We start from the raw sequence: 27,799 nt of genomic DNA, 5'->3' as shown, positions 1-27,799 counted from the left end.
CTTCCTGTAGAGCTACAATATCTGTCTTGCATGTTTTTAGTTCAGATAGCAAAGTCGCTGCTGCAGCTGGTTTATTAAGACTATGAACGTTCCAAGTCCCAAATGTGAAGCAGTGTTTCTTGTTTCTATTTTGCGAATTCCTGTTCCATAGCCTATGTCCGTTTCCTTTGAATCCATTATCCGGGGCAAATCATTGATGTGAGCCAGTAGGTACAGAATCCCCTGGCCGCGTTACGAGCACTGCGCAGGTTTAAGCTTGGTGATGGGGCTGCCACCTCACAGCTTCCAAGCTTGCTGAGTAATATTTTGGATTACCATTTTCTGGGCAGATTGCCTCTCCCAGGCTCCGAGCTCTGCCTGCCCCGTAGAGATGCCTTCCGCCTCTTCTACTGTTGGAATGCTATAAAAAAACATTCTCTTCCAGCATCTGAGCCGTTGACTTCCTCTTCACTGGTTTTGGTCCACCCCGGGTATTTTATTTCCACGGTACCCACCATACCTGGTGAGCATTCCCCTATCCGCCACCCGGGGAGGCGCCCAATGGGGGACCAGCAACCCCTCAAGTAAATTAAAATAAGTCGCGCCCTGTCAGATCTCTTACAACTCACAAATGAAACACCATGCTCTGATGTGCTGCTGCAGCGACAGAAGCTGTCTCCTAACACACTGTGTAGCGTTATTTTTATAGCTCCTTTACTGCTTTTGGTTCTTTCTTGGATATACTAAATGTCAATCTTGGTGCTTCCATGATCCTGCTGCATGTATCACAGTGGACCACTTTTGGCATTCCTGGAGAAATTGAAGCTACCATTTTCTCCACAACACTAATACACTATCCAGTAACATTAATGTGACCACTTTTCAAAAGCATGAATAACCACCTTCTGCAGCACAGACTGTTATGAGACATACAGGAAGACACCAACAGGGATGCAGAGCCAAGCACATTCCAGTTCCATGGCCAGCTGTGCTAGGTTTCTTGGACGAGGATCTATGCTGCAAACAGCCTGATTATGGTGGTCCTCCGATTCTCGACTGGGTTTAAATCTGTGGAGTTTTGTGACTATGGGAGTACAGTATCCTCATTTTCAGTAGATAAATTTAATTATATTTTAAGATACTGCCGTCTCAGGCTATAGTGAGAACTCTGCAGAGCATATTTTAATGTTCCTTTATTCTCCTTGTTATGTTTTTTGTACATTCAAGCCTCAGTAATGCAACATTCAGGTAATTTTTTCATTTTTGGTAGTCTGTTTGTATGTTCTCAGTTACTCCTGACTGCTTTGCCTGTATTTTTTGAGATCTTATTCAGTTCCTTTATGCATTACGATATGGCTAGGAACTGAGCTGGTTGTGAACAGGCACAAGTAGAATTGGGTGCTGTCAGTAAACAGCTGGAAGTTGAGTTGGCTATGGTCAACATTCAATAGGCTTCTTCCTACTGCTCAATGCTGCAATAACTTGGGGGTGCTGGCGACGAGACCTGTGACACCTTTGGTACCTCTGGAATCCCCCGGTGACCTGGTTGTTGTTGTGTCTTCTGATATGCAACATCAAACCGGTCTCCCCACACAAAAGAGACAAAAGAGGGAATGGGCTGGACGGCTGGCACCTTGGCAACAGGTATGATGTGCTACCTAGTGTTGATAACACTTCTGAAACAGTTTGGGATGCCTCTACTGTTGGGCCAGTGGCCAGTTTTCCTGCCCAGTCCAGATAGGTGCAAAGGGCAGGTATGCTAGTCATTTGGAGCTCCAATTTTGGGTGGGTAATGCAGTTACTCAGGGATAGAGCATGCTCGGCACGAAAAATGGCAATGTGCACTTGGAACATCTGCCCATGGAGGGGGTGCCTGGAGAGGGGAGGTGATTCATTCATGACGTGGAGGAGGCCCTGCCAGTGGGTACATACCACACCGGGCACAACCGGCTGCAATAGTGGCACATGTTGGGACGAATGATGCTTGCCACTTGGGTTCTGAGGCCATCCTCGGCTTCTTTTGATGGATGGCTGATTTGGTGAAGCCAACTAGCAACACACAAGTGGTGTAGATTACGATTACTATTGATAGCACAATACCCAGGTCCGATCACAGTCCTCTGGTGTGGAGCAGAATGGAAGGTCTAAACCAGAGCCTCAGACAACTCTGACAGTATCGGATGTGAATTTCATGACCTCCACTATTGGGTGCAGAACTGTAGGGTTCCTCTTAATAACTTAGGTGTGCAGCACATGCAGGAGGTGGCTACTATGATAGCGGAGTACATGTAGCATGCAGATGGTCTTTTTTTAAGAGTAGAGGCCCCCCCTCACCAAATTGGGATCAGAGACGAAATGCATACCAATATCGAAGTTACAGGCATCACAAAGTTCTCAGAGAATGTTTGTTTTCCCAGAGAGGTATAGAAAACCTTAATATGGTATTAGTATAGAAAACCTTAATATGGTATTAGTAAACTGCAGGAGTCTCCAAGGAACGATGCCACTGATTGAAACAGGAAGTGAATAGCTTGGTTGGTTGATTTGGGAGAGGGGAGCAAACAATGAGGTCATTATTGGTCCCATGATCTAAGATGACAGAAAGTAAGTGAGGAACAACACAAACAGCACAGCCAGTCAACGTGCAAACAAAGAGGGGAAAAGGGATGTCAGGGCAGCAGGAAGAGGAAACAACAGGAAGGAAAGTAGGTGGAAACGGGGGAGTAGGGGCAGTGTGGCATCAGCACTGCCACTGCCACCAACCTCTCCCAATACCTACACTGTACCATTATCACACTACAATGGGGACGACACCAGAGGAAGAAGTCACAAGAAAAGGGGAAATAAAACAGTGCAACAGACCAGACAAAAATGTAGGGAAAGGGGGTGGGGTGTGGGGGGGATGGAGAACCTGGCTAGTGTTGAGGCAAGGTTAAAGACTCCATAACCAACGCCCATGCTAACTGAGGTCTAACCAACCCAACCTAGTACAGCCAATACAAGACAGCAGAGGATGGTAGATTCCCACCAGGAGAGACAGCAGTAAGAACATCACATGGTGGGAGTCTCCTTGACGGCACAAAGTTTATTAGACAAGGGGGTGGCCTTCCAAGAATCAGCCCACGATAGAGCAGAAAAGGATTTGATGTAAAGCCATAAATCGGCCCATGGAGGGGTGACAGATAATGTCTGTAAGTGGTTACCCCCACAGCCAAACGATCAGCAAGTTCATAGCCTGGGATACCTATGTGGCCAGGAACCCAAAAGAAATCAACCAAACAAGCAGCACCACCAAGATCAGCAAGAAGGTCGTTGATGGCAGAGACTAAGCGGTGGTGGAAAAAAAGCACTAAGTGATAGTCCTGAAGGCTACTCATCAAGTCCATAATAACAAAACTCAAGCGAGAGAGGACTGTTTAATAAAACAGAGGGCCTGATATATGGCCATCAATTCCATAGTAAACACCGCACATGTGGCAGGCAAGAGATGGTGTTCCATGCCAACAGAAGATGTGAAGGCGTATCCCACATGATAAGCATATTTCGAGCCATCGGTATAAAAAACAATGGCATACTGAGACTCCTGTAAGAGTGTTTGAAACAAACATTGGAACACCATTGGAATGATGGAGGCTTTTGGCTCCAGAAAAGATCCATCTGAATCTGTAGCCAAGGAACCAACCAAGGAGGGGTAGTCAGGAGAGAACGTGGGGAAGAGGACAAGGAGGGGAGACAGATGTCATAGAGGAGAGAAGTGAGGCAGAGCCCAACTAAGAAACCCACCTGAGAGTGGGCAGCGGGCACTGGATGGCCCAAAGTTGTGAACAGAATAGAATAGGAAGGGTAAGCATGGAAAGAGCAATGGTACAGGAAACCAGGAGCTGGGACAGTCAAATCGAAGGGTGAAGGATCCCAGTGTCAACCAGAAGACTATTGACAGTGCTAGTTGTCATGGCACCAGTGGCTAAACGGATGCCACAATGGTGAACCAGATCCAAGAGGAGTAATGTGGAAGGGGCAGCTGATCCATAGTCCAGGTGGGACAGAACCAATGCCCCGTAAAAGCGGAGAAGGGTCGGACTTTCCAAACCCCAAGATTTGTGGGCAAGGAAGTGAAGAACTTTGAGTTTACAAAAAAAAAAAACAATCTTCAGATGATGGATCTAAAGAGCTTCTTGTCAAAAAGAAGACCCAAGAAATGAAACTGGGGGACCAAGGTCAGGTGCTGGGCAGCGAGGTAAAAGTTCTGGATGAGGATGGGCTGTAACACGGCGGCAGAAATGCACCACCCTTGACTAAAGGGGAGAGAATTGAGACCTGTGTGAGAGGGTCCATGTGGAAACAAGCCAGATGACGTCCTGAAGTTGTTCTGCAGAGGCCACCGAGTGGTATCTTAGCCAAATACAGAAATCTTCCACACACAGAAGAGGGGTGACCTATGATCTGGCACAGGCCACAAATCCATCAATAACGATTAGAAAAAGGACATTTAATACTGAGCTCTGTGGAACACCATTCTCCTGGGTCTGCAGAAAGCTGAGAACAGTGCCAATCCGGACTCTGAATGACCAGCCGGACAGGACCTGGTGAATAAAAATTGGGAGGGGGCCCCAATGACCCCGAGTGTAAGGAGGATGTGATGCTGCCAAGCTCTGTCACAGGCCTTGGTTCGATGGTCGGTTGGTTTAAAAGAGGGGGGGGGGGGGGGATGGAGGGACCAAACTATGAGGTCATCGGTCCCTTGTTTCTAACTAAACAATGCCACAAGTGTGAGAATAAAAGGGACGAGACATATAACACAAAATGGAAAGAAAGGAATAACCACAAGAACAAAGGAAAGGCAACAAACACTAAAAGGAACAAAAGAGGATAAGAAAACAACTGGGAGACACTAGAAACAGAAGAGAGTAAAACAAGAAAGCTGATTACAGTGGCTGGCCGACCACGAAAATAAAAAGGAACAGCCAGCCACCCAATAACACATTAAAACCTCCACCCTAAAAGCACTAGGGTGGAAGAGACAGAGGGACAAAGGACATGCACTAAAACTTACATCAAATCATAAAACCCATCCTCACAAATAAATCGTAAAATTAAATCAGCCAATGAGGCGTTGTCAGATAAAATGAGTGGCAACAAGACCGGCTACCCAAGATTTCGTCGCTGGGTAGTCAAAGTGGGACAGTGCACCAGAATATGGGCCACTGTCAACCAGGCGCCGTACCGACACTGAGGTGGGTCTTCACAGTGCAGGAGGTAGCCATGGACTGCCCAGGCATGGCCAATGCGGAGCTGGCAGAGAACCATGGAGTCCCTGCGACAGGCCCTCATTGAGGAATTCCACACATTTGTGGCCCCCTTAATGGCTCGCAGTTTGTTGTGCATACTGAGATTTTGCCATTCCGTCTCCCAAAGCTGAAAAACCTTGCAGCGTAATAACATATGCAGGTCAGTTGCGGGGATGCCCATCTCCAGAAGTGGTTTCCGTGTAGCCTGTTTGGCCCACTTTTCAGCAAGTTCATTTCCTGGGATTCCATTGTGACCAGGGGTCCAGACGAACACCACTGAATGACTGGACCGTTCCAGGGCATAGCTGGACACCTGGATGGATGCTACCAAAGGATGACAAGGGTAGCACAGGTCGATAGTTTTCAGGCTGCTCAAGGAGTCAGTACATAAAAGAAAATACTTCCCAGGGCATGAACGGAGATACTGAAGTGCACGAGAAATGGCCACCAGCTCTCCACTGAATACACTGCAGCCATCGGGTAAGGAATGCTGTTCAATATGGCCGTCATGAACATAGGCAAAGACAACGTGACCATCAGCCATCGAGCCGTTGGTGTAAACCACTTCAGAGCACCGGAACACGTCAAGAATCGAGAGGAAGTGAGAGCGGAGAGCCGCAGGATTAATGGAGTCCTTAGCACCATGTGAAAGGTCCAGATGAAGCTGTGGCCAAGATGTACACCATGGAGGTGTATGCGAATGGATCACAAGTAGAGGTGGTGAAGGGAAGGACTCTAGTTCGGAGAGAAGACACCGCACACGAACCGCAATCGTTAGCCCCAAACTGGGCCGGCGATGCGGGAGATGGACTTCCATGGGTACGAAAAAGGAGATGGTTATTAGGATCCTCAGGAGAAATACAAATGTGTGCAGTGTAACTGGCGAGTAGTTGTGCACGCCTGATCACTGGACTCGTCCTAAAAGCTCCTGTCACTAGTCGAACCCCGCAGTCGTGCACAGGGTCAAGTAAATGCAACACTGAGGTCGCTGCCAAACTATAAACCACACACTCATAGTCAATTTGGGATTGGACAAGGGCTCTGTAGAGCCACAGCAGCGTAGAGCGATCTGCACCCCAATTGGTGTTGCTCAAGCAACGGAAGGTATTAAGGTGCTGCCACCAATTCTGCTTAAGCTGACGAAGATGAGGAAGCCAAGTCAATCGAGTATCAAAAATCGGTCCTAAGAATCGATATGTCTCCACTATAGTGAGCGGGTCGTTAGGAAGGTAAAGTTCTGGGTCCAGATGAACGGTACAATGCCGACAGAAGTACATGACACATGACTTTGCGGCTGAAAACTGGAAGCTGTGGGCTAGAATCCATGACTGTGCTTTGTGGATGACTCCCTGTAGGCGATGCTCAGCAACACCAGTCCTGATGGAGCAGTAAAAAATGCGGAAGTCATCTGCGTACAGAGAGGGTGAGACAGACGGCCCTACAGCTGCTGCTAGACCGTTAATGGCGGCGAAAAATAGAGAGACTCAATACAGAGCCCTGCGGGACTCCATTCTCCTGGATGTGGATGGAACTATGGAAGGCACCAACTTGGACACGGAAAGTATAGAGCGATGGGAAGTTTTGGATAAAAATTGAGAGTGGGCCCCAGAAACCCCACTCATACAATGTGGCAAGGATATGATGCCGCCAGGTCGTGTCTTATGCTTTACGTAAGTCAAAAAAGACGGTAACCAGGTGTTGCCACCTGGTAAAGACTGTTCGGATGGCAGACTCGAGGGACACAAAATTATCAGCAGTATAGCGACCCTGGCGGAAGCCGCCCTGACACGGAGCCAGTAGGCCATGTGACTCCAGGACCTGACCCAACCAACAACATACCATACATTCCAGCACCTTACAAATAATGTTCTTGAAGCTGATGGGCATATAGCTATACACATCAAGCGAGTTGTTATCGGGTTTTAGCACTGGAATGATGGTGATCTCCCACCACTGCAATGTAAAGATGCCATTGCACCAGATCCGGTTGAAGATAATGAGGAGATGTCACCTGTAGTAAGATGAGAGATGTTTAGTCATCTGGCTGTGGATCCAATCTGGCCCAGGAGCTGTATTGGAGCAATGTGCAAGGGCACTGAGGAGCTCCCACTCTGTAAATGGGGCGTTATAGGATTCACTGTGGCATGTAGTGAATGAGAGGACGTTCCCTTCCAGCCACTGTTTGAGAGTGCGAAAGGCTGGGGGGTAATTCCCTGACACAGAGGCTCGAGCAAAGTGCTCGGCAATCGCATTTGCATCGGTAGATAACACGCCATTTACGGTAACACTAGGAACACCTGTTGGGGTCTGATACCCAAAAAGATATTTGATCTTTGCCCAGACTTGGGAAGGTGACGTACGGCACCCAATGGCCAAGATGTATCTTTCCCAACACTCCTGCTTCCATCATTTGATAAGCTGGCGTACTTGGGTACGGAGCCGTTTAATAGCTATGTGGTGCTCCAGGGAAGGCTGCCACTTTTGCCACTGTAGAGCTCGCCAACGCTCCTTAATTGCTTCAGTGACTTCCGGTGACTACCAAGGGACTGCCTTACAGGTTAGGCACCCTAAAGAGTGAGGGATCGCATTTCTTGCCGCAGAAACAATTGTTGTAGTCACCTGGTCAACCATCACATCAATGTTACCATATTGGGAGATTCAACGGTGACATCAGAGGTGAAAGTTTCCTAGCCTGCCTAGTTTAAAGCCCATATGGGCAGGCGTCCATGGGCGTGAAGCTGGGGCAGTGACAGGAAGACGGGGTAGTGGTCACTACCACACAGGTCATCGTGTGCTCTCCCAGTGGATAGGTGGGAGAAGTCCTGGGCTGCAAATTGATAAATCAATAGCCAAGTAATTATCATGAGCCACACTGAAATGGGTGGCGGCTCCAGTAAGTAGCAACATCAGAAGACTCGTACGTACTCCAGGAAGACCTGCAGAGGATTAATGAATGGTGCGACAGCTGGCAGCTTTCCCTAAACGTAGATAAATGTAATATAATGCGCATACATAGGGGCAGAAATCCATTCCAGTACGATTATGCCATAGGTGGTAAATCATTGGAAGCGGTAACGACCGTAAAATACTTAGGAGTTACTATCCGGAGCGATCTGAAGTGGAATGATCACATAAAACAAATAGTGGGAAAAGCAGGCGCCAGGTTGAGATTCATAGGAAGAATTCTAAGAAAATGTGACTCATCGACGAAAGAAGTAGCTTACAAAACGCTTGTTCGTCCGATTCTTGAGTATTGCTCATCAGTATGGGACCCTTACCAGGTTGGATTAATAGAAGAGATAGACATGATCCAGCGAAAAGCAGCGCGATTCGTCATGGGGACATTTAGTCAGCGCGAGAGCGTTACGGAGATGCTGAACAAGCTCCAGTGGCGGACACTTCAAGAAAGGCGTTACGCAATACGGAGAGGTTTATTATCGAAATTACGAGAGAGCACATTCCGGGAAGAGATGGGCAACATATTACTACCGCCCACATATATCTCGCGTAATGATCACAACGAAAAGATCCGAGAAATTAGAGCAAATACGGAGACTTACAAGCAGTCGTTCTTCCCACGCACAATTCGTGAATGGAACAGGGAAGGGGGGATCAGATAGTGGTACAATAAGTACCCTCCGCCACACACCATAAGGTGGCTCGCGGAGTATAGATGTAGATGTAGATGTAGATATTTAAGAGGCAGAGGTCAAACAGAGACAGTAAAGTTTAGATATCTCTGCCTCAGCCAGAAAGCACAGTCCCACCCCACAAGGAGTTATGGGCGTTAAAATCTCCCAAAAGTATGAAAGGTTTAGAGAGTTGATCAATCAGTGCAGCTAATACATTCAGAGGTACTGCACCATCTGGAGGAAGATATACATTGCAGACAGTCATTTCCTGCATTATCCCTATTCTGACAGCCACAGCTTTAAGAGGGGTTTGAAGGGGCACAGTTTCACTACAGACTGACTTTAGAACATAAATGCAAACTCCAACTGATCTCTATTATAGTCGCTACGGTTCCTGTAATATCCCTTGTAGCTATGGAGGGCAGGGGTCTGCACTGCTGGGAACCAGGTTTGCTGGAGGGCAATGTAGATAGCAGGTGTAAAGCCTAACAGTTGCTGTAGCTCAGCCAGGCGGTGGAAAAAACCGCCGCAATTCCACTAGAGGATATCGTCATGAGACTGGGAAGGCACGGAACATCCAATGAGGTAGTTTACACCTCAGGGTCACCTGCTACCACCGACTTATTACCTGAGCAGTATATATCCATTGTGGCTGAGGGTCTGGTGAGATCTAGGTCCTCGGTGGATGCCAAAATCTCCATTCCATACTCAGACACAGAGCTTGTAAGAAGTGGTGGTGTGGGTGCCACCGCAATTTCTTTGGTCTTAGGGGTTTTCTTTTTAGATTTCTCTCACTGCTCCTTGTGTTTCCCTGACTGAGGACTTCACTGGCTCAGTCTCTGGGACTGAGTATGAGTGTGAGTGTGAATTCCTATAACCAGCCACTTTTGAGCTCTTCAGCCACTGGCGGGTGTCATCTCCACTAGCAGAAATCTGGGAAGGGAGCGACCCAATGGACCCCTTCCTATCGCGAGAAACCGAGGAAGTTGTACGCTTCTCCGGCTTGGAAGTGGGGACTGATGTCCCCGATGGTTGGGGGCGGGGCTGGGGTGGGGTGGTTGCTCCTGAAGTAGGTGGTGCAGGAGCAACAGGGAGGGAAATGTCCCCCCCACCATCAAGGGGGCAGGTGACGGGGATTGGCGGAGCTCATGGTACCAGAACTGTTGTAGCAGCAGCATAAGATGATGTTATATGCACAGGATGTAGGCGTTCAAATTTTCTCTCAGCCTAAGTGCAGGTCAGTCGGTCAAAGGTCTTTTACTCCATGATTTTCTTTTCTTTCTGGAGAATCTTGCAGTCTGGACAGCAAGGCAAATGGTGCTTTCCGCGATTGACACAGATGGGAGGCGGGGCACATGTATTGGGATATGATGGGCATCAGCAATCTCGATATGTGATGCTGGAAGTACAGCAGGAAGACATATGGGTGAACTTCCAGCACCTAAAGCACCGCACTGGGGGAGGGATGTAGTGCTTTACATCACAGCGGTAGACCATCAACTTGATCTTCTCGGGCAACGTATCACCCTCAAAGGCCAAGATGAAAGCACCGGTGGCAACCTGATTATCCCTCAGACCCCGGTGGACACTCTGGACGAAATGTACACCTTGCCGCTCTAAATTGGCATGCGGCTCATCATTGGACTGCAAACGAAGGTCCCTGGACCATATTTCACCTCTTATGGGGCGTGATGGTTACAGAAACGTCCCTCAGCTTGTCCCAAGTGAGTAACGCCCATGACTGGGCAAAGGATGCTGTTTTGATCAAGACTGACCCAGATTTCATTTTGGACAAGCCCTCCACCTCCCACAATTTGATCTCTAAATGCTCAACAAAAAGCTGAGCCTTCAATGTCATGAAAGATTCCCCATCAGCTCTCTAACATACAAGGTACCGGGGCAAATAAGATCTGCTGCCATCCTTAGCCTGGCGTTCCTCCCATGGTGTGGCCAGGAAGGGGAACGATTTGGGGTTGTACTTTTGTTCATTGAATTGAGCTCGTGAATGCTTGGAGACTGCTGGTGTTTCACCACCAGCAAGAGATGATGGACTATGCTTCATCACGTGTCATCCACCCTGGCGCGACCCACTCCGACCATGAGCCCTCCCCACAAGTGCCACCCAGCTGCAGCAAAAGCCACCTGGCAGGGTGGCCATTCCCAGGAGTCCCGATACCCCAGGGGGATGGACACCTACCCCTTGGCATATGTGGGAGTTAACGGCGCAGGCATCAGCAGAGTGATCCCTGTGTGGTCAGGGGCCTACAACCAACAGGGTACATGGCATCCCCACACAACAGACTGGCTACCGTGCTGGATAACAGGTGCAAAGAAGTCCACTGTCATCATCACCACCACAGAAAGTGATACTGCAGAGAGCATGGTGGAAAATGCACTCAGGAAGGTGTCCTCTCCCAAGAGATGGAGAATGAGTGGGACTGAAATGCACCTATGAGAAAGTGGGCTAACGATCTCAATGCAAGATGGACACAATGCACTATGTAAGGTGCCCTTCCCCAATTGGCTTGCTCTTTAGGAAAATTTTGAAGAATGGAGTTCAAACCCTACAGGAGAACATCACATAATGGCCGAAACGTATGAAACTCCTTTTAGTCGCCTCTTATGACAGGTAGGAATACCTCGGGCCCATTTTTACCTTTGGACCAGCAGTGGGAGGGGGCAGAAGACAACTGTTTCCCTGTGAGAAGACCACATGGAAGACTTCCACATATCCATAGTCTCCTTCATGACTCGCAGTTTGTTGTGCATACTGTTATGCAATTCAGTCTCCCAAAGCCGGAAAACCATGTGGCATAAGACAGAATGCAGGTCAGCATGGGAGATGCCCATCTCCAGTAACGTTTTCCGCGTCGCCTGTTTGGCCAGCCTGGCGGCAAGTTTGTTGCCTGGGATTCCGACGTGTCGTGGGGTCCACACAAAGACCACTGAACGATGGGACTGCTCCAGTGCATAGATGGACTCCTGGATAGACGCTACCAGAGGATGGTGAGGGTAGCACTGGTTGATAGCTTGTAGGCTGCTCAACGAGTCAGTACACAGGAGAAATGGCGCGCCAGGGCATGAGCGGATCTGCTCAAGAGCACGAGATATGGCCGCCAGCTCTGCAGTGAAAACACTGCAGCCGTCTGGCAAGGAATGTATTTCAACATGTCCTCCGTGAACATACACAAAGCCTATGTGACCATCAGCCATCAAGAAGTCTGTGTAAACCGTGTCAGAGCCCCCAGAACACATCAAGAATCGAGAGGAAGTGACAGCGAAGAGCGGCGGGGTTAACTGAGTCCTTAGGGCCATGCAAAAGGTTCAGACGAAGCTGCGGCCAAGGCGTACACCATGGAGGTGTATGTGAACAGACTGCAAGTAGAGGTTGTAAAGGGAAGGACTCCAGTTTGGAGAGAAGATACCACATGCGAACCGCAACCGTTAGCCCCCAACTGGGCTGGCAATGAGGGAGATGGATTGCCACAGGCGGGAAAAGGAGACGGCTATTTGGATCCTCAGAAGGACTACAAATGTGTGCAGTGTAACTGGCACGCAGTTGTGTACGTCTGATCTGCAATGGAGGGACCCCAGCCTCCACCAGTATGCCGGTCACCGGACTCGTACTAAAAGCTCCTGTCACTAGTCAAACCCTGCAGTGGTGCATAGGGTTGAGTAAATGCAACACTGAGGGCACTGCGAAACCATGAACCACACTCCCATAGTCAATTCGGGATTGCACAAGGGCACTGTAGAGCTGCAGCAGTGTAGAGCGATCTGCATCCCAATTGGTGTTGCTCAGGCAACGGAGGGGAATTGAGTTTCTGCCAGCACTTCTGCTTAAGGTGACGAAGATGAGGAAGCCAAGTCAATGGAGTGTTGAAAACCAGTCCTAAGAATGGAGTTGTCACCACTACAGTGAGTGGATTGTTAAGAAGGTAAAGTTCTGGGTCCAGATGAACAACGGAAGTGCATGTCACACGACTTGGCGGCTGAAAACTGGAAGCTGTGGGCTAAAGCCCATGACTGCGACTTGTGGATGGCTCCCTGTAGGCGCCGCTCAGCAACACCAGTACTGGAGCAGCAGTATGAAATGCAGAAATCATACGCATACAGAGATGGTGAGACTGAAGGCCCTACAGCTGCTGCTAGACCATTAATGGCCACTAAAAACAGACATACACTCAATACTTAGCCCTGATGGATGCCATTCTCCTGGAGATGGGGGAAACTATGGGAGGCACCAACGTGCATGTGGAAAGTACGAAGCGAAAGGAAGTTTTGGTTAAAAATTGGGAGTGGGCCCCAGAGACCCCACTCATACAATGTGGTAAGGATATGGTGTCACCAGGTCGTGTTTTATGCTTTACGTAAGTCAAAAAAGACAGCAACTAGGTGTTGGAAAAAGCGTGTTTGGATGGTAGACTCAAGGGATACCAGATTATCAGTGGTAGTGTGACCCTGGTGGAAGCCACCTTGACATGGGGCCAGGAGACTACTTGACTCCGGAACCCAACTCAACTGCCGACACACCATACGTTCCAGCAGCTTACAAAGAATGTCACTGAGGCTAATGGGCCGATAGTTATCCATGTCAAGCAGATTCTTATCGGGTTTGAGCACTGGAATTACGGTGCTCTCATGCCATTGTGATGGAAAGATGTCATCGCACCAGATCCGGTTGAAGACGACAAGGAGATGCCGCTTGTAGTGAGCAAGAGGTGTTACACAGCTGACTGTGGATCCGATCCGGCCCAGGAGCTGTGTCGGGGCAACATGCAAGGGTGCTGAGGAGCTCCCACTCTGTACATGGGGCGTTATAGGATTCACTGTGGCGTGTAGTGAACAAGAGGTCTTTCCCTTCTAGCCGCCGTTTGAGAATGCAAAAAGCTGGGGGGTAATTCTACGATGCAGAGGCTCGACCATAGTGCTCAGCAAAGTGCTCGGCAATCGCATTTGTGTCTGTAGGTAACACGCCTTTTATGCTAACACCAGGAACACCTGTTGGGGTCTGGTAACCAAAAAATGGAGCTGTTTAAAGGCTACAAGGTGCTCCATGGAAGGGTGCCACTTATGCCGCTGTAGAGTTCGCCAACGCTCCTTAATTGCTTCAACGACTTCCGGCTACCACCAAGGACTGCCTTATGCATGGGGCACCCTAAAGAGGGAGGGATCATGTTGTCTGCCACAGAAACGATTGTTGTAATCACGTGCTCAACCATCACATCGATGTTACCGTGTGGGGGAGATTCAATGGTGGCAGCAGAGTTGAAAGTTTCTCAGTCCACCTTGTTCAAAGCCCATATGGGCAGGCATCCATTAGCGTGACGCTGAGGCAGTGACAGGAAGATGGGAAGTGGTCACTACCACATAAGGCATCCTGTGCTCTCCAGTGGATAGATGGGAGAAGTCCTGGGCTGTAAATTGATAAATCATTGGCCGAGTAACTACTGTGAGCCACACTGAAATGTGTGGTGGCCCCAGTATTTAAGAGGCAGAGGTTGAACAGAGACGGTGAAGTTTAGACATCTCTGCCTCGGTCAGTAAGCACAGTGCCACCCCACAAGGGGTTATGGGCATTAAAATCTCCTAAAAGTAGGAAAGGTTTAGGGAGTTGATCAATCAGTGCAGTTAATAAATCTGGAGGAAGATATACATTGCAGACAATTATTTCCTGCATCGTCCTTATTCTGACAGCCACAGTGTCGAGAGGGGCTTGAAGGGGCACAGTTTCACCACAGACTGACTTTAGGACATAAAGGCTAATCCACCTGACACTTGATTATAGTCGCTATGGTTCCTGCTGTGTCCCTTACAGCTGCGGAGGGCAGGGGTCCGCATTGCCGGGAACCAGGCTCCCTGGAGGGCAATGTTGAAAGCAGGTGTAAAGCTTAACAGTTGCTGTAGCTCAGGCAGGTGGTGGAAAAAGTTGCCGCAATTCCACTGGAGGATGACGTCGTCATGAGACTGGGAAGGCATGAAACATTCAATGAAGTAGTTTATGCCTCAGGGTCACCTGCAGCCACCAATTTTTTGCCCGAGCAGCCACCAACTTTTTGCCTGAGCAGTCTGTTTCATTGCGTCTGGTGAGGTCTAGGTCCTCAGCAAACGCCAGAATCTCCACCTTATCCGCAAATGCAGAGCTTATAGGTAGCAATGGTGTGGGTGCCACCGCAATTCCCTTGGTCTTGGGTACCTTCTTTTTGGATTTCTCTGACTGCTCCTTAGGTTTCCCTGGCCGGGAGGACTTCACTGATTCAGCCACCAGGAATGAGGATGAGTGTGAAGCCCTACGACCAGTTGCTTTTGGACTCTTCAGCCACTGGTGGGTATCGTTTTCCCACTAGCAGAAACCTGGGAAGGGAGTGACCCAAGGGACTCCTTCCTAGTAAGAGGAGCAGAAGAAGTGCAGACTGACATCCCCCATGGTTGCGGGGGTGTTGCTCCTGAAGTAGGTGGTGCAGGAGCAACAGGGAGGGAAATGCCCCCACCATCAAGGAGGCAGGTGTAGTCGTCTGGTTCTGAGAGGTGACAAGAGTGCAAGGAACTGATGGGGCGACAACTGTTTTCTTAGCCTCAGTGTAGGTCAGTTGGTCCAGGGTCTTATAATCCATGATTTTCTCCTCTTTCTGTAAAATCCTGCAGTATGGCAAGCAAGGTGAATGATGCTCTTTGCAGTTGACACAGATGGGAGGTGGGGCACATGGAGTATTGGGTTGTGATGCACGTCCACAATCTTGACATGTGATGCTGGAAGTACAGCGGGGAAGACATATGGCCGAACTTCCAGCACTTAAAGCACTGCATCGGGGGAGGGATATATGGCTTGACCTTCTCAGGCAATGTGTCACCTTTAAGGCCAAGATGAAGGCACCGGTGGCAACTGGATTATCCCTCAGACCCAGATGGACGTGCATGACGAAATGAACACCTCGCTGCTCTAAATTGGCGCACAGGTCATTATCAGACTGCAAAAGAAGGCCCATATGGAATATACTACCCTGGACCATATTTCAGATCTTATGGGGCATGATGGTAACAGAAACATTCCCCAACTTGGCACAAGGAAGTAATGCCCATTACTGGGCAGAGGATGCTGTTTCTATCAAGACTGATGCAGAGTGCATTTTGGATAAGCTCTCCACCTCCTCAAACTTGTCCTCCAAACGTTCCACAAAAAACTGAGGCTTCATGGATATGAAATATTTTTCATCAACTCTCACACATACGAGGTACTTGGGCGAATAAGCTTCACTGCCGTCCTTAGCCTGGCATTCCTCCCATGGTATGGTGTCATACTTCTTAGCACTGAAGTTAGACTTCGCCCGCTTGGAGATTGCTGGCAGCAGGTCACCAGCAAGATATGACGTACTATGCTTCATGGCATGTCATCCGCCACTGATCCAACCTACTCTGACCAGGGACCCTCCCCACGGGCACCACCCAGCCTCAGCAAGGGCCACCTGGCAGGATGGCCATTGCTGGGAGTCCCGATTTCCCAGGGAGACAGGCATCTACTCCATGGCATATGTGGGGAGTTAACAGCACAGGCGTCAGCAGAGTGATCCCTGTGTTGTCAGGGGGCTACAACCTACAGGGTACATGGCGGCCCCACCACAAGGGATTGGCTACCATGCTGGATATGAGGTGCTAAGAAATCCATGGTCATCATCGGGGCAAAAAGTGACACTGCACAGTGCATGGTGGAAAACACACCCAGGAAGGTGTCCTCACCAAAGAGATGGAGAATGAGTGGGACTGAAATGCGACAATGAGAAAGTGGGCTAAAGATCTCAATGCACAATGGACATGATGCACCATGTAAGGCGCCCTTCCACAGTTGGTTTGCTCTTCGGGAAAATTTAGAAATATGGAGGTCAAATCCGACATGGGACCATCACATAAAGGCCAAAGCCTGTGAGACTCCTTTTAGTCGCCTCTTACAACGGGCAGGAATACCTCGGGCCTGTTCTAACCCCCAAACCTACAGGAGGCCATGATGAAGAGACAGAAGAACCCAGAGAGGAGACATAGCGTTCCCATCACACCAGTTTGCTCTGTCTGATTAAGTAATGGGCTTTGGCTCAAAGTAATAAGACCGGCAGAGGATGGGTGTCACTTACGTGTTGCAAAACATGATGACAACCACAGGTAGCAGTCGCTCCACCACAGAACTGACCAATGGCAAATGGGGGCCATCAAGCAGAGAATGGCAATGCCAGCAGCATGGATTATCTTACTGCACAGATCGCAGATGACTTCACCAATGCAACCTGACAAAGACGATGGAAACATGACCTACGAGGTATATAGAGGCCAATCAGCATGATGGAAAGCCCAGGGGGGTAACCGAGTCATTGGGAGGCAGGAAGGGAGGAAGAGAATCAACAGAAACTGGTCACTGTCACAGAGGTCATCCTGTGGTGACCAGTGTAAGGAAGGAAGAAGGGATGGGGAAGAGAGCGGAAGATCAGTGGCAGAGAAAGTGCTACTTGCAGCACTAAAATGGGAATGGGAACCATCATTAAGAAGGCACAGGTTGTGGCCTGCAAGAAACTTGTCAGTGAGGGGCCCCCACCTAGATGACTAAGCACAGCTCCGCACAGGGTGATGGGAATTAAAATCCCCAACGAGGAGGAAGGGAGGGGGGAGTTGCTGAAGGAGGGAACCCTACCACCAGCGGCACCAAACAAGGGTAGGTGTCCACAGCCTCCACACAGCAGGAAAACATATGACCAAAACGCAAGAACTGGCAGCATCACGGGTAGCGGGGTGCACGGCTTTACGTCACACTGATAACACAAAATGTTGACCAGCTCTTGGATGGTATCTCCCAAGAAGGCCAGAATAAAGGCACCAGTGTCAACACAGTTGTCTTTACTATCCTTCTGCACATGTTGAGCAAAATTAACGGTGCATCGCTCCAGCCCACTTCGGCCCAAAGTTCCTGATCAGTTTGAAGGATGAGATCCCTATGAAAAATCACTTCCTGGGCCATATTAAAAGACTGGTGAGACTCTGGGACATTGCCAAGATGATCTCAAGCACAGAGAGCAGCAGACTGGATGCATCTTACTGAGAGACTTCAGTTCACCAAACTTGTCCTCAATATTCTTCACAAAAAACAATGGCTTTGTGGCAGTGAATGTGTGCCCATCCATTCTAGTACAGACCAGATACTGGGGAAAATGTTTCATCCCAAATGCAAGCCCAGCCCTCCTCCCACAGGGCAGCCAGAGAAGGGAAGATTGCAGAGTCATAAGAAGCAGCATTCAATGAGCAGTTACCAATAGAAGAGATGGCAGTTTGAGAATGGCCAGATTTTTGAAGCTTGCTCAGAGGCTCTCCTCATGGGCACCACCCACCACAGCAAAGGCCATCTGGCATGGTAGCCATTACCAGTAATTATGATGCTCCTGGATGACAAGCAACAGCTCAGGCATCAGTAGTGTGATCCCTGTGTTGTCAGTGGGATCAGCCAGATGAGAACATAACAGCCCCACCATACAGACTAGCTGCACATGCTGGTGACCTAGCAGGGCGAAGGGTGGTTAGGTGGGGAAGGAAGGGGGGAAAGAGAGAAATCCACACTGTAGATGCTACGGAGGGAGTTCTTTCCCAAATGACTCACATTAAGGACATAAGATTAGAAGTGGAGGTCAAACACCTACGGGGTACCCAAAAACACCAAAAATGATGAAAGAGAAAAGGCAAGAGAAATGAAACCACAAGAAATACAGAAAACCACATGGATCGCCAGGTCGACATAACTAAGAGCACAGAATGGGAAGTAGGGGGCAGCAGGAAAGGAGTGAGGATGGGGAGGGAGGGGTGCAAAGAAGAAGAGGCTGCAACAGCTTGGGGTCCCATGCTCGAACTCACGAAAGAACCGTGGGCTCCCCGGGGAGGGAAGGGTGGGGGTTGAATAGCAACAAAAACCTGGTTTCAGATTGGAATATTTATCATAAGTTAGTTGTCAATGGTGATGACACATTTATTGCAGTAAAGAACTCAGTAATATCTAGACAGGTCATTATGGGTTCCAAATGTGAATTAATCTGGGTGAAGTTGAGCATCATAAGTCAGCCAAAAATGGCCATTGGATGCTTTTATAGAGTGCTGTAGTTGTAGAGCATTTCAGAGAGAACTTGCAGAATATCGCTAATAATTTCCTCGATCATGCTGTAGTAATGGGGGGCGACTTCAACTTGCCAGGTATACAGTGAGAGAGTCATGCTATCAAAACTAGTGTCATTGACTAGGATTTGTGTGACATTATTTGAATATCGTGTTCAAAAAGTACTTCGAGCAGATGGGTAGAGAATCATCTTGTGAGTCTTAGGCCTCCTAGCAACAGACAGACTTGAACTTATCAAATCACTTAACACAGAGTAAGGTATCAGTGTCCATAAGGCTGTGATGGCAACTATGAGCACAGGTTTTACAAGGAATGTTAAGAAAGGTAGGAAGATATTTTTGCTTAGCAAGAGTGACAGGATAAAAACTGCAGAGTATCTGAGCAGGCAGCATCAAATATTCAGTGATGAAGACAAAGATGTGAGGCACAAATGGAAAAAATTCAAAAGCACTGTTTAATATGCCTTAGACAAGTATGTTCTGAGCATGTTTTTAAGGGATTGAGAAGATCCATAATTGTTAATAGCCATTTTAGAAAACTGATACATAAACAAAGAGAGCTTCATCACTCTTTCTAGTTAAGTCAAAACCTATTTGGCAGACAAAAACTGAATGAAGCTAAAATGAGTATGAGGTCAGCAATGAGAGAAGTGTTCAATGGCTCTGCAAGTAAAATTTTGGCAACCGATCTGAGTAAAAACCATAAGAGGCTTTGATCTTATGTAAAAATCAATAAGTAATTCAAAATCCTCTATTCATTTACTCCGTGACCATACTGGCACTAAAACGGAAGATAACAGAGAGAAGACTGAAATGCTGAATTTGGTCTTCTAAAATGCTTTCACCGTGGAAGATTGTAACAGGGTCCCTCTTGTCAATCACCATATGGACATCGATATGGCAGGTATTGAGATAACCTACTGTGGATTAGAAAAGCGATTACAGTCGCTTAGAAGTGGAAAGGCATCAGGAGCAGATGAAATCAAATGGGCGAGGGCCTCCCATCACCTAGATCTGTCGCCTGGTGCAAGTCTTTTTAGTTAGTGCCACTTCAGTGACTTGCTTGTTGCTGAGGATGAGATGATGATGAAGATAACAGAACACCCAGTACCCGAGTGGAGCAAATCTCTGACCCAGCTGGGAATCAAGCCCAGGCCCCTCGCATGGCATTCTATCATGCTGACCACTGAGCTATGAAGGTGGACATCAGGAGCAGATCAATATGGATTCCGTAAACGGAGATCTTGCAAAACTCAGCTCACTCTGTTTCTCCATGAGATCCATAGTCTATTGACAATGGCACTGAGGTTGACGATGTGTTCCTTGACTTCAAAAAGGCATTAACACCGTCCCACACTGCTGGTTGGTGAAAAAAATATGGTCTTAACAAATGTTGGACCAGATTTATGAATGGATTCAAGAATTACTTGCGGACAGAACTCAACGTGTTGCCCTAAGGATGTGTAATAGGACCATTACTGTTTACAGTGTATATAAATGACCTAGTGGAACGGGTCAGAAGCTCTTTAAGACTGCTCACAGATGATAGGACTGTCTACAGGAAAGTAGCAATGCCAGATGACATTATCGAATTGCAGAATGATGTGCAAGGTATTGATGAATGGAGCAGACTCTGGCAGTTGACACTGAATGTGAATAAATGTTATGTATTGCACACACATAGGAGAAGAAATCCTTCCACATACATCTTGTGAAATGACCTTAAAGAGAAAACTGGAGAAATTAGAGATAATACAGAGGCTTAATGGCAATCACTCTTCCCTCACACCATTTGCGAGTGGAACAGGTGAAGGGGGATCAGTTAGTGGTACCAGAAGAACCCTCTGTCACACACCATTAGGGGGCTTGCAAAGTATGATGTAGACCTAGATCCTGGTGCCCTTTGAATCACACGTGAACATTGCTAGCTAAGTAACATGTTGCACTGTCCTGCAGGTACATGCCATTGCGCCACGAAAAATCAAACTGCGAGTAGGGGTGGACATAGTGCCTGAGAATAGATGCACAATTGTGTTGATCCAATGTCCCTTTCAGAATGATGAAATCACACAATGAATGCCCTCTGTCTTCCTGGACCTTTCCAAAGATTGTTGAAGCGTGTTTGCTTTCAGATTTTTCATGCCATAAACGCCAACAGCCATCTGTCCAATGGTGCATAAAACATGGTTCATATGAAGTGGCCACCTGTCGCCACTCAGTGGACATCCAGTTGTGATACTGGCATGCAAATTCCACCTGCATCGCCAATGAACAGCAGTCAGTATTGGTGCCTGAACCAGGTGCTTGCTGTGTCTGAAGTTCCATGTGGCTTTTCGCAGATGATGCTGTAGTATACAGAGAAGTTGCAGCATTAGAAAATTGTAGCGAAATGCAGCAGGAAGATCTGCAGTGGATAGGCACTTGGTGCACGGAGTGGCAACTGACCCTTAACATAGACAAATGTAATGTATTGCGAATACATAGAAAGAAGGATCCTTTATTGTACGATTACATGATAGCGGAACAAACACTGGTAGCAGTTACTTCTGTAAAATATCTGGGAGTATGTCTGCGGAACAATTTGAAGTGGAATGATCATATAAAATTAATTGTTGGTAAGGTGGGTACCAGGTTGATATTCATTGGGAGAGTCCTTAGAAAATGTAGTCCATCAACAAAGCACGTGGCTTACAAAACACTCGTTCGACCTATACTTGAGTATTGCTCATCAGTGTGGGATCCGTACCAGATCGGGTTGACGGAGGAGATAGAGAAGATCCAAAGAAGAGCGGCGTGTTTCGTCACAGGGTTATTTGGTAACCGTGATAGCGTTACGGAGATGTTTAGCAAACTCAAGTGGCAGACTCTGCAAGAGAGGCGCTCTGCATCGTGGTGTAGCTTGCTCGCCAGGTTTCAAGAGGGTGCGTTTCTGGATGAGGTATCGAATATATTGCTTCCCCCTACTTATACCTCCCGAGGAGATCACAAATGTAAAATTAGAGAGATTCGAGTGCACATGGAGGCTTTCAGACAGTCGTTCTTCCCGCGAACCATACGCGACTGGAACAGAAAGGGGAGGTAATGACAGTGGCTTGTAAGGTGCCCTCCGCCACACACCGTTGGGTGGCTTGCGGAGTGTAAATGTAGATGTAGGCCCATATGCAGCAACACTTGCTGAATGGTCATTGATGAGACACTATTGCTAGCCCCTTGGTTCATCTGTGCAGTTAGTTGCTCATCAGTTGCACATTTTGCTGTCCACAGTATGCATTAAACATGCCGGTACACAAGAAGTTCATAAAATTAGACATTTTGGATACTCTTCCACCTTAGGCCCAAAAGCCAATTATCATGTCCCTTTAGCTGTCGGGTCAATCACATTACACATTATGACAAAGAATGCACCGTTTTCCGTATCCCCCTGATAACCTTTATATGTAATCCACTGCTAGTGCTGCCATTTGCCACCTGTGAGTCGTCATTGTCTGTTGACATCCAACATAGGCGGTGACAGTGTTAATGTGACAGGACCATGTATAATGTGTTACTACTGGTGCTTTTGAAGTCCCACAAAGTTTAGTCCTTTGCACAGCATATGCAGTGCTTTGTCATTTATATACTTCCCTGTCGGGCTGACTGTTTCTTGCCTTAGCTTCTTTAGCAGACAATCTAAATTTAACTTCAGTTGAGCAGCAGTCTTATAGTGCCAGGTTTCTGTTTGTACATTCCCTCCATTCCATTCACATGAATTTTGCAAGGGATATGGCTATCATTTGGAGATGGAGAAAAAGTATCCATTCTTTCTCCCCAATCCTTTCTTTGTTTAGTGCCAGCCTGGCACATTTTATCCTGTGTTGTTGACACAATGCTACATTTTTACGTACACTGGTATACCTGTTTGTCCCAAAACCTCATGAAAGAAGATCAGTGCACACAGTAGTCCATTCTTCTTCTGGTGCAGCTTATCAAAACTGAGTGTCCTATGAAACATCTCACTCCCATACCATTTGGTTCGAGTAAAAAGAGCAAGCATCACAATCTGTATTTAACATCTGAGATAATGTAAGTTATCAAAATATAGTATACGTAAACTAACAGTTTGGCTGCAAAATCAAACACTTGTAAAACACTCAAAGAAGATTTGTGATTGGACCAAAAGGCAAGAGCAACCAACTGAGTGTGGACAATATTTATGACTACTAATTGTAAAATAGGAATCTTACCTTTCCATTTCCAAATGTCTTTGTGGGTGTGTTAACTGAAATAAATATTAGGTCTGCTTCTTTGATAGCAGTTTCAATGTCGGTGGAGAAAAACAGATTGCGTCCTCTGCATTCCTTTACAACATCATCTAGACCAGGCTGTAAAATAATAAAAGAAATGGAATACCGTGAACATCCATATGTATAACTCACCAACAAGATTGAGAACATTTTTTTGTTACATAACAGTTCCTCCTCCATTTAATTCTTCTAACTAATTTTTTCTGCCAGATTCCAAACAGAAAAAGTTATTTTGAAGAATGCACTCCAGTAATATGCTACATCTGCTGCAAAGATTTTAATGTGACAATTAGTCTATGCATTACGTTGCATTAGTATAATGTTAAGTAATGCCCTGGACCATCGAGAAACAGACAGAGACAGAGAGAAGAGGGGGAGGCATTAATGATACTAAGCAGAATAAAAAGGGAAAAATTATGGCAGTTTTCGTCATTTATTTCTGAAAGCATTTGAACAGGAAGTAATATAAACTTTGCAAACAACATTAACATTCTTACACTTACCACTAGACTTATAACTAACTCTCTTATGTAGATAACAGTCTAAACCAATTTGACATTCCAAGTTAGCTAAGCGTGATGCTGGTACAAGAATCATTGTCCACAGTGATTTTGCTTGGAACTGGATGTTTGAGCAGAAGTTCAAGTTTTGGGAAGTTGCAATTGTGCAATGGTCTATATATGAGAACATACTATACCATCTCTCAACCTAAGCTGTTGACCAAGCATTACCAATGACAAAATACAATGTTATGAGAAGCAAGGTACTTCTCATTTGTAAGTAACAAACATTTTGAAATGTTGCATCTCTATAGTGGTGTTAGTAGGCTGATAATTTGAGATGACTCCAAGATATAAAAAAGCCAGTAAAACTTAACAGCTGTGCTTCATCCATAATCTTAGTGGTAGTCTATTAATTAGAAATACAGACATAGCCAAAACAGGATGAAAACACCGAAGATGTATCAATTGGGAACTTCACGTTACTCTGCTGCCAATTCAATGGTCCCTTTTCATCTGATAAGATTATTTTGATCCTGGAAAATCCTGTGTGGCATTGAATAATGGGATAAAGACAACAGATAATTAACTGAAGCTTGTGATACCACTTCACCAATTCAACCTCTACTATACCCCTCTAGCTCAGGACAAATCATTCTGTCCCACAACCAACATACCAAAAAGTAATATAAAGACTAAAAAGTCAGTATTCTGTGCTCTTCCTATTTGCAAATACATATTGTCGTTAAATGGCACATCATTATCATCATCATGTCATGGGACTAAGCCAGCATCTGGTATTGGTAGCTTCATCTGGTCAAAGATAATGACATACCAAAAAGAAATACAATTTAATGTGGTTTCTCACTATGAAAGTACTATTAATGGTTGTAACACATGCGTAGATATACATGCATGCCCCATTTATGGCATGATCTCACGCTCTGAACTTTCACGATTTAGTTGAATTGCAGAAAACCAGTGAAGATTTGAAATGTTTCAATGCACAAACAGCAGTACTTGCACAAGAAACAGCTGTCATTCTACATAAGAATACATCTTCAGAAGCCTTTATATTTCATTGAAGTTTCTCATATTGAGAAAATGTATGGAGTGATCTAAATTTAGCCTGAAAAAACATTTTACAGCCAAGATCGCATTAATATACATTTATTATTGACAACCAGTTTCAACATTATAAACAGTCATCATCTAATCTTCAAAAATATTTTAGGGATGAAATGCATTCCATTATGTTTATTTACACTTATGTAAAATGTGACAGTTGTTAACTTGCTACACATATGCAATGTCATTCACATCAAGGCCTCCACACCTTATTAGACTGGTTCACAGTAGATGCCTACAGTTCAGTTTGTATTTTTTACAAGCACATGAAATACATCATGAAACTTACTCACCAGGAAAATTATGACCATCCTAAGCATAACTCTCATCTCATTTACATAGCAATTTGCTGTTCTAACCATTGTAATAACTTTGATCTTCTTCAACCCATCTGTTCGTACCTTTGTGACTGCTCTACATTAACTGCTGTGTTAAATATATCACTCTGCCTGCTCACAAACAAACTGTCATGTTCCAACCTAGCCTACACATCCGGTGGCACTACATATCAGTAGCTCACCAAATCAAAAATTTCGTATTCACCTTTGCTAGCTTTGCCAACATGCAACCAAATTGTCACTTTCCAACCTAACCTAGACTTTGAGCTACATTACGGATCAGTGTTATCACAACCTATATTTAAAAAGTTAATACATACACACAAAACTAAGATCTCAGTGATCTGTTCTCCTTCCACTAGCATACATATGGAGTCACCTGCCACATCATCATCATTATCATTATGTTCCCCCAACAGCCAGTATGACTCCCATTCTGAAACTTTTTCTTTTGCACACGCCTTCCATTAAGAATTTCAATCCAATCACAGTTACAATAATAAGAAACTCAGAGTTGGTCCGTCCTTTCAACAACAGAGAATTATTTCTTGTTGCAGATCAGCTACAAGAAAGCTCATTTGCACATTGTACATATTTTGCTACACTGCTGACAACAGAAAAGTTCATATAAAAATAGTCAATTACAATATTATTTTCAACTGTGCACTACCCTACACATTATTAGAAGTTGGCGTGATGTGACCGTGTGATTAGTGTATTTGTGAGGATTGTCAAATTAACATTAGTTCGGTAGGAAAGAAAAGAAAAATAGTAATAGTATGCTCTGAAGATAACCTAAACAGGAGACAAAAATACCTAGCAAGCAACATACAAGTGGGGTAGCTGTTTTTCATAATCTTTCTAATAAAAAAGTTTATACGAATTACACTATCCCAAAAACCATTGTAGGCACCTACAGCGGTAGTCGTTACTCTAATTCTTCTGATCAACCAGCCCAATGGAAATTGTAGGACAAGCATGTTTTCAGTCATTGAAAAGTTATCAGAATTGTAAGACATTGACTTGGGACTAGCATTTCTTCAAGAGCACAATCCCAAAAATAGAATTAAATATGCATCCTAAAGTACTAGTTCTTTAACAAATATAGTCATGTGAAATGCAACAGAAATTTTAAGGAAACAAAACATTGGCACTTTATATTGGAACACAATCTTTCCCCTCATTTCAGTTCCAGAGAATAACAAACAACTCAGCTAACCAAATGAGTCGGAAAGACTGAAAATCCACACAAAGAATTAATATCAGTGACAACAGCCCAAACATGAATGATCAAAGTTTCCTTTGTGCATCCTACACCTACTTTTGAAAATCAGTTTCTGGTTTACATTCCAACTGCAAAACACTGCAACTGAATGTTCAGCTGTTAGTGTGTTTGAGTACTGAAACAGATTTTCAATTACAGGGCATCAATTTTATTCTGTCTGACAATAATACAAATAAGTTTGTAGTTCCTCTTCTGTGGGATTTTAAGGAGTAGCAATGTTGGGGATCTTGGAGGAAGCAGCCAACTGTTCTTTACTGCTTCAAACTACAACAACGATAGCATCATAGTACTTTTGCACCTGAAAAATGGCAATCATACTAATCGGGGATCTTTTTCTGTGTAAACTAATGAGTAACACGGCACGTTTACACAGAATGAACGTATCATAATAAAAGAATGCCGATTTATTTTACTTATAGGAAACCTAACATGGCCTGTAAAGATGCATCTAAGAAATTTTATTACATTAATTATGAATAATAAACAAAATATGTTTGTGAGAAAATTAGGTTATATAAATATCAGCGCACACATCTCAAATGCTACAGCTTAACAAAAAACATTAAAATTTTGAAGTTACCTCATATATTGGTAATTTCTCCGAATTCCATTGCGCTATTCTCTCCGTGCTCTTGTCAACTACGGTAACTCTGATTTTTGGACATTTCAACGCTATAACACTGCAAGTGGGTCCACCAACGTACCCGGCACCAATGCAACAAATTTTGTTGATAACCATGCTGTTAATACGTGCGGAAATTAGAATAGTTCTCAATTTACACACAGGCAATTAAGAAATGTCTGACAATTAAACAAAATCCTTTTCTTCTGAGTAATGCTGACGATAAGACTTCTCGCTCACCTGCCTAATATGTGTACCGTCGCACTAAGTTAAATAAATTAACTACCGTTTACTATTGCTTTGCGAGATCGGATGCGAAAAAGCATCCAGCGAATCTCACGTCACACACCCACTTCCACGCACACCGTCCCTGCTGCTGGTTACATGCACACTGATTCTACCGGAGCGAAGCCTTGTGTTTTGAAGAGACGCCAGATGACACTCTCTCTCTTCGCCCCCCTCTACACCGACCGAAACAGAAGCGCGCGGTATTTAAAATAACAATCTTCGAGTCGCTTCGGTTTAACTCTACGTTTCGACGCCAGTTTCCAGCAAAAGCGGTATTACGCGTGTTTGTTTGACGGATTTTCGCACTCGCATACTTGAC

The 27,799-nt window shown here is 45.8% G+C and overlaps 1 protein-coding gene across 2 annotated transcripts in view; it reads right to left on the bottom strand.

Moving 5' to 3' along the window:
• LOC126259331 (UDP-glucose 6-dehydrogenase) overlaps nucleotides 1–27,585 on the bottom strand; it is a 93,504-nt gene extending 65,919 nt beyond the window's left edge. For both annotated transcript variants that reach the window (XM_049956027.1, XM_049956028.1), the window contains exons 1-3: nucleotides 27,433–27,585; nucleotides 27,151–27,310; nucleotides 23,260–23,397 (exon numbers count right to left, since the gene is read on the bottom strand). In XM_049956027.1, coding sequence (XP_049811984.1) covers nucleotides 23,260–23,397; nucleotides 27,151–27,309 — 297 coding nt within the window. In that variant the 5' untranslated portion in view covers nucleotide 27,310; nucleotides 27,433–27,585. The remainder of the gene's footprint in view (nucleotides 1–23,259; nucleotides 23,398–27,150; nucleotides 27,311–27,432) is intronic.
• Between the last annotated feature and the right edge of the window lie 214 nt (nucleotides 27,586–27,799).

The sequence above is a fragment of the Schistocerca nitens genome, chromosome 5, assembly GCF_023898315.1.
Source record: "Schistocerca nitens isolate TAMUIC-IGC-003100 chromosome 5, iqSchNite1.1, whole genome shotgun sequence".
NCBI lineage: Eukaryota > Metazoa > Arthropoda > Insecta > Orthoptera > Acrididae > Schistocerca > Schistocerca nitens.
The sequence above is the reverse complement of the archived record's forward strand: the minus strand, read 5'-3'. Positions and strand labels throughout refer to the sequence as shown.